General features: G+C 43.0%; 1 protein-coding gene across 3 annotated transcripts in view; it reads right to left on the bottom strand.

Moving 5' to 3' along the window:
* Nucleotides 1-11,733, bottom strand: part of LOC147998832 (disks large homolog 5-like) — a 98,154-nt gene that overhangs the window by 79,309 nt on the left and 7,112 nt on the right. For 2 of the 3 annotated variants that reach the window (XM_087595514.1, XM_087595515.1), the window contains 4 exons: nt 3,353-3,458; nt 2,127-2,286; nt 795-938; nt 2-164 (listed from right to left, as the gene is read on the bottom strand). The exons of the other annotated variant lie outside the window; for it this stretch is intronic. In XM_087595514.1, the coding sequence (XP_087451640.1) occupies nt 2-164; nt 795-938; nt 2,127-2,286; nt 3,353-3,434 (549 nt within the window). In that variant the 5' untranslated portion in view covers nt 3,435-3,458. The remainder of the gene's footprint in view (nt 1; nt 165-794; nt 939-2,126; nt 2,287-3,352; nt 3,459-11,733) is intronic. 3 annotated transcript variants of the gene reach the window in all.

Here is an 11,733-nt window from a genome sequence, read left to right as displayed (position 1 = left end):
CCACATTTTGCTGGGTCTGGAGGTTTCTGGTCTTCTCCTGTTCGTCTTCATCCTTCGGGTTCAACTCAAACAAATATCGCTGTAACTCCTTGCACTCCTGCTTCAATGTGACCAACTTCTTCTTCATACATGCCTGGTCCATCAGGAGCCGGCTGTGCAGGTTGCTGGAAACACACTCTGCATAGTAAGATCCTGTAGCCTCTTCCTCCCATTCCAACTGCCAAATCCCACAAACTCCACCAGGACCCAGATACCCATAAAGACTTCATAGAATACATCTCCATACATGTAAGGCTGCTCCACAAACAGCAAACGGCCAATCCAGGGAAGAATAAATTGTTTCTGTGACCCAAGCACCTAACAGTCCATGTCTCTCCAAAAGAACAAGGGATCTACAACTACCCATGAGAGCCCAATGCATCGGGGCAACATCAATTAGTAGGCAGTAAAAAACCGCAAGAGGACAGTAGAACCAAGGGAGGTCATGCTAACCATGTGGTCCACACATTGAGCTTTGTTAAACCTGATATGACCCCAGAGGCCCAGGTCGGCCTAATAACACTCTGATGCCTGAATCAGTATAGTTCTATCCAGAGCCTTCTAAAGATGCATAGACACTGTGCTGAGAAGTCACAGTCTCTTATGGAACTGAAACTGAGTCCAAAAGACCCACGGCACAGTGATATTTAAACAGCAGAAGACATGGACCCAGAGCTGCAGGCTCTCCAGTCCAGAACAAAGAGAGGCAGCAATGGATATTCCACAAGTGATGGGCCCTTCTGACCAGTACTTACCGATAGAAGTTAATCTCCTTCTTGAGCTCCTGAAATTTCTCACGATGTTCAATGTTCTTTGTGTCTAAGTTGTGCAGTAATGAAATGACCTCTTTCTCCTTTATCTTCAAGTTTTCATAAAATGGATTTGGCCTGAAGTAGGGGCTGGCCCCAGGAAGATAGAACCCAATGAACATCGAGGTTTAGGACTATATGAACTCAGTCTGTGTCCTGTACTACCCCAGCCCTGGAAGGACACTTTCTGAATTCTACATATTTGGATCTTCTTCAGCTTCAGAAACTTGGAATTGTGTGCCCAGGACAACAGAAGCTAAGCACCCAGATAAAGGGTTCCCTGGCTCACTTTTTTGAATCAGGAGGGCTGGATCTGCATTCAAACCTGTTATGCTGTCAAGAGCCTAGGCCACAGAGCTTACCCAACCACACACACACACACACACAAACACACACACACACACACATCCAGAAACCTCTGATTTCATTTTTCCTGTTTTGACAAGTGGAATGCTACAAGCCGAATAACTAATATTCTAGAGGCAGACAGTACACATAATTCTGGAGATAAGACCAGATATTGCCACAAACTTATAATCTGCCCAAGGCATACAAGTGTATAGACAAATGTGACCACACAGGCAAAGAACTGTACTGTTGAAAGTGGGGCTTCCAAAATAAAGCACTTACACCTCCATGAAACTATTATACAGGTATATCCTGAGGTCAAAAACAGACCCCTAAATTCCAAGGGACAGGGGACATAGAAACATATAAAAGTTGTACATATGCATGCAGACCTGTGAACACACAGACACACAAACTGGGACACACCCACAAGAAAAGAAAAGTAAACAGACTCAGAGAATGAGAAAGACAGACAGATATGGAAAGAGAACAATGAGAATCAGTAGAAATGTATGCACCATTACTGTCTCAGTGTTTAAGGCACACAGACAAGAAGGAACAGGCCTGAGCCTCAGGCCTTCTAGTTAAGCATGGAGATGAACAATGTGGGACCTGTTACCTAAGGGTGCTGCCATGAGATGATAGCGTTCAGTCACATTCCTAGCAAGTACAAACACTGTCCACAAACTCACAGCACCTAGAACCTTGCAAACTGCCACCTGTCAAGGGCTTTCCAATTGTACACTGGGAACTCATGCTCCAGTGACGTTATCCCTGAATTCTTCACTCAGATCACAAGTTCAGATTTTCAACAGGTGGAATCAGAGAGTCCATTTCCAAACTCACTCCTCACTAAGGGTCAGGTTCTGAATCTCCTCTCTATGGGAGATGAGGTTTAGAACAAGGTCGTTTGTTTGGAGCAATGCATACCTCTTGCTCATGGATCCACCTGTCACATAAAGGAGGCGATCTGTCAGCTCATTTCTCTCCTTGGTAGTTAGCTCCAGTTCTCTATTCAGCCTCTCCTCTTCCTCGTTGGCCTGCACCTTGTTTAGGACATTTTCAGGGGATGACGTCTGTCTGCAGGCCTCTGTAGGTAGAATAACACAAGTGAACCCACATGGGGCGAATGCATAGAGCATACACAGACCACAGTGAGGTCCAAACAGGAGAACATGCTTGGAAGCCAGTGTCACTGCAAGGAGTTTGGTCTATGTGTAAGAGGCATCCTAAGTGGATCACAGTTCCCCCACTACTATATAGAGACCAAGAGATGTAAGCAGCCAGGTGTTCCCTATGCCTGCCCACACAGGCTTACAAGTACCAGAGAGATGCCTTCTCCAGGATTATTATCAGGTACGCAGGCTACAACCTGGTTTCAGGACCCTCACCCCTCTGGTTTCAGAAGTCAGATCATCAATTCAGCATCCACAATGACTTGATTGATCAGGGATACTCAGATATCCTACACTGTTACTCTCGTCCAATAACTTTGCATTAAAAATTCATGTAGGGGGAGGACATGGTCAACAGACTTATTAATTCCCCCTACTGAAATGACAAATGCCCCAGAAGTGCCAGTAGGTTACAGGCTCTTTCTCTACCTGCCCCATATAGTTGGCTACTGTAGAAAAATATCTGCCACACAGAACCTCTAATGTATGAAGGTAAGATTGGTCCCGTCAGCCAGAGGTAGTCAGAGGAGTTCTAAGAATATAAGGTCATGGCCAGGAGCACAATTCTCTCCCTCTTACTACTGTCAGATAGTCACTGAATTGAAAGAAGCAATGAAAGTGAAGTACATTGATGCCCTGTTTAATTCAGAAAAGTTATACCCTCCATGACTACTTATGGTGTTATTATATCAATTTAACATACTGAATGCACTGTAAAAGTAAAGACTAGAAGTTCACCCAATAATAGCATAGGCATTGCCATATCCTCCATGTGGTTATGGAGAAACTAATGATGTGAAAACCTTGACTTTCAGGAATTGTGATAATCATGGAATTCAATATCTGTGGAGATGTTCCAGTGGTTGTGGCCCATCGCTATAAAGGCCAGCTGAAGGCCCCCACACTCACCCCTGAGAGGAAGCTCAACATACACTGCCCAGAACTTACTCCACATTCCCCATGTCCTGTGTCCATCATTACCTTTAGGTTTCGTTTGCTTCACTCTAGACTCTTCTCTATCAACATCAACTCTCCCAAAGCGCCTGAGAAGACGGGCAAACATGCCTGTGGATATATCCTTTGGACACTAAGAGAAAAAGTAGGGAATTGGTTGTCACAACGATACTGGTGACATCACAGGGATTCCAAGGTCTCTCTAGGAGACAATAGAATGTCCACGAAGGGACGGCTGATGTCATGGATAACAGACTTTACCTCCCTGCTAATGTTCTCCCTGTACTGAGCAAAAGCTGATGGACCCTTTTCAGGGGACTTCCCTGTGGCATAGCCACTGAGCACCACATGCTTCCAAAGCCAAATTTGGCTCTAGGCTTGATTGGAAAAACCTAAGTCATTGCTATGTATCTAAATGAGTGCTTCCTCCCCAATCCCTGCACAGAAATGTTTCATCCTACCTCAAATTCTCCTCAGTCAGCAATATTACCCATTAAAGATTACTGAGAAATCACACCAGTTCCTATAAGTAGCCAAAGAGGTCTCCTGTCTCATCATGTGCAGGTGCATGAAATCACACCCAGAAATAGCCTGTAGGGTAGGTTGCAATGTGGGTGTGTGTTATAGGTACAACCTGAAGCTTTGTGCTTAACATTTGACAGTTGCCACCAGATTCCTTAGGAGAAAGAATTGCATTCATTATGGTCCTGGCAACAATGTGGTGATCTGTTAGCAGAGGAAACTGAAATATTGGAGCCACCAGTGAATGCACCCTCAGGCTGAGTGTGGGGCTCTCCTCTTTGCACTTAAGTTACCAAAGTAGGATTGCTTACAGGCCTCTCTAAGCTATAACGTGTGATTTCATCTGAAAAATAAAATAGTCAGCAAATGTGGGGGGGGGGGATGCAGCCAAAGGAGTAGGACAAGCCTAGAGATATAACTCAGTGGACAGAGTAAGAAACAAGCATCTTCACTCCTGTTTCATGGATCACCCTACAAAACACAAAAGCATCTATCCTACTAAAAAAAAAAAAACAGTTATTTTAATGAATGCATACACTAATACTGTTTACAGTATTAGTGGCAAAGCTCAGATTTTGGGGGCAGATCCATGACTTGAACTATCTTCCTGACAACATATAAAGCAATAAATAAATAAATAAATAATAAATAAATAAATAAATAAGAAAAAAACACAAAAATAAAAAACACAAAAAGCACAAGCCTCTCATGTGAAGTTACAGAAGAGTGATCCAGTGGTCACTTCTGACCAGGCCATTTTAGCTATGACAGTGCATAGTGACCCTTAATTTGATGGGTCCTATATAAAGCTTTGTGCAATATTGTCATTTTAACAAACCTCATCCAGAACATACATAACGACACAGGATATGATTGCCATGTCCTTGCTGTGTATCAAGTTATTTTTCTGTGTCCTTGATTGTCAGGCATATTACAGCAACAATCTGAGATGGCTGGTAGACTTGGAAGAAAGTGGATATGAAAGATCTCCGTTAGATATCAGTACAGCCATTTCTTAAGCATGAGAATCTTTTAAGCTGGCCCTCGTTTAGCCCCTAGACGTTAGACAATAGACCAGAAAGTACAGAAAGCACATTCCCACCCACTCTCTAGGAAGCTGCCCGACCATAAGAACAGAGGGTATAGAACATATTTACTGCAGGGCAATTACAAGACAGGAAACATCTCTGGGAAGCTGACTGACCACTATAGAAGTGAGATATCCTTGGTACTGAATGCAGCTGTGCTATAGGCTGACATCGCTATAGCCTTGTCCTGGGAACTCCAGAAGGGAAACACCTGCCAAGACAGATATCCTTGGTCCTTGTCCTGGGAACCCCAGGATAAGAAAATATATATCAAGTCAGACGTCCTTCCTACTGAAATAGCTACATTGATGTGGTTACGGCCTTATCCCAGGACGAGAAACATCTGCCTAGGTATTCTTGGCACCGAAATAGCTGAGCTAATGAAACTGTGTGATCGTAAATGACTGTTTAAACTGTACATTTCTGTTGTTCGAGGCTCCTCACATCCCTCCTGCGTGTGGACCATGTCGAGCCCCAGTGCATTGGTATCCCAAAGTAAACCTCTTGTTTTTACATCAAGACTGAGTCCTGTGTGTTCATGGGGTGGTGATTGTCCTCAGGACTGGAGCGAGAGTCTCCTCTGTCTGAGGGTCTTTCAGATAAAGCTATAGTTGTGGGTTACACACCTCAATTCTCATTGGCTAATGCTGTCCTCACAGTCCTTGGAGGCCCCTTTGTAAGACTACCTGTTGGAAAGTAGAAGCAGCTTTATTTGAGCTCAAAGTGAACCTGACGAGCAGCGTAGAGAACAAGATGGGGTAATTGAGAACCTGTCTAAAACCAACACAGAAACCCACCCTTCATTCAAAGTATTATCTACCAATTCTTGAATTTTTACCATTCTCTGCCAAACAGTCTTTCATTCAGGAAAGGTAGAAAAAAAACTGGAAATGATCTTTGTATTCTAAGGACCTTGATCTGTCTTTCCTTAGGTCCACGTTAAGAACAAATGAAATGGGTATCACCATCTGAACAACTTAGTATCACCTACTCAGCATTTCTAGCCTAATCCTGTGCCTATGGCAATCTCAAGCTTCCCTGAGTGTTGCTGCCCCAGCAAGAAGAATAAAGAACTGAGGTCAAACCCCAGTGAACCATTCATGGGTTAGAAGAAAGCCATCAGAGATACTGCACTTCTTTGTCCTTAGATTAAATCAAGATGATACAACGTGAATCTATTGGGCTATTCAACTATACATCTTCCTCACAAACCCACCTATCTGAGTTCATTGCTTGGCAGAATTCATGCCCCACCATCCTAGATATTTCTTGATTCATTGCTGCCAAGGGCCAGGTTTCCTGAGTTTTGTTTTTTATAGAATTGGGTGTAGTCAATCATAGTTGCCCTCTGTAAGAAATGACAAATATCTATAATAACTGACCACACTGTACTTGTGTATACAAGTACAGTAGTGGAAAATTCAGCATAACTGAGGAGTGGTAAATCACCACTGTGTCCTGGCCTTTCTCTGCCCATATCACAGCTCACAGGCGGCTGGGGCAAACCTTGAGTTCCTCTGTAGAAACAGAGTGAGGTTGAATGGACACTGAGCAGGCAGAGCAACACAGCTGAGGCAACTCAATTCCAGCAACAAATGCATTATTTGTTTCCCATCTTAACAGCTCCTTTTGAGGACTTGTCCCCACACCTAGCTTAAACACAGCATTTTCATACATGCCCGCCTGCTATTTCATATTGTTGCTGTAATATGCCTCCACATCATAGATTTCAAAAAAATATATACCTAACACTGAGAAGGGTGATGCTTGTCAACAGCTAGTGCATTGGGGGCCCAGGTACGGTCACAAATAACCAGGACACAGGGGATGCAGAGCAAAGGCAGATGCAACTGCATGCAGCTACAAGCTTATTAACCCTTATATAGGCATGAATATGCATTACCTCACATTCCCTTTTGGCAAGATATAATAAGGTCGTTATTCCCATGATACCAGGAACGACTGAGGCAAGACTAGGCAAAGAAGTGAGAGTAAGCTAAGGCTTCTCCTTAAAATATCTGTATAGCAAATCACCCCTCTTCCTAGTATCACAATCTACTTGTCATAACCCAGAGAGCATGAGAGCTGCTTCCACAAAAAACAGACACAGTACAGCATAGTGTAAGGTAAAGTGAGAAAAACATTTCCTTCTCAAGGGCAGCGTTCCAGCCCCTGCTTGCATCTCTCAGCCATCTTTCCTTGATCCTGTCTGGGAAGTGTATCTCAGTGACTCCACAATTTCTCTCTTTGTCCTTTTGTTTTAAAAGTAACACTTTCTATAACATAGCTAATTGTCCTTGAAGGGGTTTAATCATGCAAAAAGAAAGCAATATAATATATAATGTATGCAACCTTTAATGAGTGTATCTATTTTCTTAGGGGTATTATTCAGATACCTTCCCAGATCTGGATTTAACTTTGGTAATTGTTATCTGTCTACAAAATCAACAATATCGAATAAATATTCCAGTTTTCTGGCGTAAAGTCCTCGGGAGTAAGAACTAATGATTTTGGAATTTGCTCGGTGTCTATTGTTATGTCCCTCATTTCATTTCTGATTTTTAATTCATGTATTGTCTCTCTTGTGCATTGTTAGTTTGAGGAAGGGGTTGTCTCTCTTGTGGATCTTCTCAAAAAAAAAAAAAGAGGAAGAAAAGAAAAAGACAGCTCTTGCTTTCCTTGACTTTGTATTTTTCTCTTTGTTTCTAAAGGCTTGATTTCAACCCTGAGTTTACTCCTTTCATCAGATCCTACCAGACTCTCTATGGGATGAGGCTTTGCCTCACTTGGTAACAGCAGCATGGAAAAAATGAAGCTTCTGCTGATCTCTGTTGTGGTGTTGCACATCACAATCTCACCGAAAACCATGCATAGCCTGGTTTTAGGCTCTATTAAAGCAGCCCAGTATTTCAGTGTTACCTGCAAGGTGCCATGGAACGGTAGTAACATAATTCTGCATGCACATCGACAGGTTTCTCCACGGTCTTCTGGGTCATTTGATAATAATTTATAGTGAGTTCATGGATGAACACACACACACACACACACACACACACACACACACACACACACTTTACTTACATGGTGCATATTCTTTGCACACCAAAAAGAAAGTGAGAATTACTGAAAATGCACCAATAGTGCAATCGATGCAGGGAGCTGTGGGGAAGCTGGGGCTTAGAGTTACTTAAAAGACTGGATGCAGATTCTCCTTCTATTGGAGGAGAAACTTGATAGACAATGTGGTTCTTTATTTTCTTTCTCTAGAGCACACAGGACTAGGGTGGCAGCTAGGGCTTTGAGCATGTTTGGCAAGTACTGTAGCACTGAATTAAATCCTAGGGCTGGAACCCTATTAATCATCTACAACAATTACAGGGCAGGCTGGATGACGACACTCAGCTGACAATGTGGACATCTCAACACAGTCACTGGACAATGGCTGACACACTTGTCTGAAGACTGGAAATGTTTCTCGATCTTGGAGAGGAAAGAAGGACCCTCCAACTACACAGTCCTCTAAGGAAGTTTATTCAGGTGAGGGATGACAGGGACTGTTTTGTCTCATGTCACACATGTCAGTAGAAAATATCCTAGGTATTGGATGCCGCTGTTAGCATTAACAGAACAAAGCCCATAGTGTTGGGAAGGATAATAAATTATGAGTAGGATTAGAAAACCCCAAGCCTCTTCCAGGTTCTAGGAGAGCAAAAAAAAAAAAAAAATACCACGAAATACAGCATTAATGTGATAGTTTGGTTAAATCTAGTTACTAGTTTCTATTGTGATACCTATTGTCAGTGCCTGTGCCAACAGTGTGTGAATATCAGGTGTAGGTTTGTGGGGTTGAAAGAAAACACTTACACGGGTCACCCCTTTTTAGCGAGTGCCACCAAGGCTTTACTGAGATCTCCTTATATACCAAAGGCAAAAGCCGTGGAAAATCAACAAGGCAGGTGAAAATCCCCAAACAGGAAAATAGGACAAGTCTGTGTGGTGAAAGTTCCAGCCCAATCAGGGGCATAAACAGCTTCTTAAAAACAAGAAGCAGGAAAGCTCAGTGGGGAGGAAGGGTGCCATGGAAAATCCCAGCCCCAAATCAGGGGCTAAGAGCAGCTGTCAAAGGTGTAAACAATTTCTTCCTATAGCAGGCTGAAAGGCTCAGTGAGGGGGGAGGGAAACACCAAGGTAGGGCCCAACAGGAGCCTTCACTGGTGGCTCTAATGTTTCACTTTCCTCTGCCAACTGGCCTCCACACTGTTTCTAGCACCATAATGATTTCAAGTCTTCCTCCTAAGGAATTTTGTGGCAACCGTTGAATGCTAAGCACAAGGCTTCATGAGTGTTCCCCTAACACACACCCATGTTGCAACCTTCCATGCAGGCTATTTCTTGATGTGATTTCAAGCACCTGTACATAATAAGACAGGAGAACATTTTGACTGCATATTCAAACTGGTATTATTTCTCAGGAATTTTTAATGGCTAATATTGGTGAAGAAGGATAATTTGAGTTAGGATGAGACATTTTTGGGCAGGATTTGGAAGGAAACATTCATTTAGATGCATAGGAATTACTAAGGTTTTTATAATCAAGCCTAGAGGAAAATTTGGCTTTGGAAGCAGGAGGTGTTCAGTGGCTCTGCCCCGGGAAAGTCTCCTGGAAAGGGCACCTCAGCTTATGCTCAGTACAGGGAGAACATTAGCAGGGAGGCAAAGTCCTCTCCCCATGACATCTGCTGTCCCTTCTTGGACATTCTATTGTCTCCTAGAGAGTTCTGGCATCCTCTGCTATGTCACCAATGTTGTAGTGACAACCAGTGCCCTAGTTTCTCTCAGTCCGAGTCTGGCAGATACATCCTAAGACATGTTTTCCAGTCTTAGAAGTGTTTTGGGAGGGGCGAATGTCAATTGTGGAGAGACTAGGGTGAAGGAGTCTGACCTTTCGTCTCAAGGAAATGATGGACAAAGAAAGTGGTTCTGGGAATGTGGAGTAAGTTCTGGGCAGTGTCTTTTGAGCTTTCTGTGGAGGTGGGGTGGGGGGAGGGATGGTGGGCGTCCTGCAAGCTTAAGCTGACCTTTCTAGCAATTGGCCACAACAACTGGAGCATCTGCAAAGGAATTGAATTTCAATGAATATCACAATTCCTGAAAGTCATGGATTTCAGAACATTAATTTTCCTATCCCCAAAGAAAGGATATGGTAAGGCCAATGCTACTATTCTGTGAACTTCTGGCCTTTACTTTTAAAGTGGATTGGTGGCTTGTTTTTTGTTTGTTTATTTATTTATTTAGTGGGTAATATTATTTATTGCCAAAGTCAAACATCTGGGTTACATCCTGGGACCCACATGACAGAAGGAGAGAAATGGCTCCTGAAAGTTGTTTGGTCATGTACTGCACACACACACACACACACACACACACACACACACACACACACACACTCACACACACACACAGACACTCACACTCATACACACACAAACTTTTACGCAATAGTAATTTTTCTTAGAGTCTGATATAATTGGTTCTAATACAAAGACAGCCTGAGTGTAGTTACTATATGATTAAATAGTACTCATGCTCTCAGGAACAGAGTTTAAAGTTTATAGGTACCTAATAAACTTGCATTGGGACATATAAAGAACATTTAAATGTTCAGCAGAAATACAAAGAACAACTAATTTAATTTGTTAAAAGTGAAAGCTTATACAATTCTGAAGGTTTTTATGCTGGTTTTATTATACATGTAACTATGAAAAGAAAACATACATACTTGATCAATGAAATGAGGAAGAGTGATTTAATGAACAGAAAAATGGATGGTACTTCAAAATTTCCATGATTACATATTATCTATTTAATTCCCTCCACAACAGCAAGAAACGGACATTATTATTTATGCGACATTACAGATACATAAACCGAGAAAATATTGTTTGGCCTGATTTTCTGAGCTTCCTTAAAGGTTTAGTTAATTGACAGAACTGTCCTTTAAAATTAGGGTCCATATTCTTCTGTTTTAAATGTGTGACACTTTTATCTTTTTTTCTCCATCTTTATTAAATTGGGTATTTCTTATTTATATTTCAATTGTTATTACCTTTCTGGGTTTCCAGGCAAACATCCCCCTTACCCCTCCCCCTCCCCTTCTCTATTGGTGTCCCCTCCCCATCCTCCTCCCATTACCACCCTCCCCCCAACAATCCCTTTCACTGGGGGTTCAGTCTTGGCAGGACCAAGGGCTTCCCTTTTATTTCTAGTGGGTGCTGCTCTCCCTGCTCCGTGGGAAGTGGATGGGGGAAGGCCCGGGCCTGAGCTGAGTTGGAACTGGGGTAGAAAGGCATAGGGCCTCCTAGGTGAGAATGCCAAACCACCACTGCTGCTGCAGCCACCATGGAGAAGCCCTTGTTCCTGCTGCAGGGAGGAGAGTCTGGTGCCCACAAGATGGCTGAAGGGGAGCTGAGAGTGGACAGCTTCATCACCCGCCTGCTGGAGGTATGAGGATATCGTCCGGGAAAAATTGTGCAGATGACTGAAGCAGAAGTCCAAGGGCTGTGTATCACGTCTCGTGAAATCTTTCTTAGCCAGCCAACAGCTGTGAACACAGGTTTCTTTTGGAGAGCAGGCCTGTGCAGGCCCAGAACCCAGGTGGGACAGTTCAAGCTACCCTTTTTCCATGGCCAATCTCAGATCATATTCAGAAAGTATTTCTTGGGCTAAAGAGATGGCTTAGTGGTTAAGAGCACTGACTGCTCTTCCAGAGGTCCTGAGTTCAAATCCCAGCAACCACAT

The sequence above is a fragment of the Rattus norvegicus genome, chromosome 19 (assembly GCF_021556685.1).
Source record: "Rattus norvegicus strain SHRSP/BbbUtx chromosome 19, alternate assembly SHRSP_T2T, whole genome shotgun sequence".
NCBI lineage: Eukaryota > Metazoa > Chordata > Mammalia > Rodentia > Muridae > Rattus > Rattus norvegicus.
Note: the sequence above shows the minus strand (reverse complement) of the source record. Positions and strands in the feature narration are given on the sequence as shown.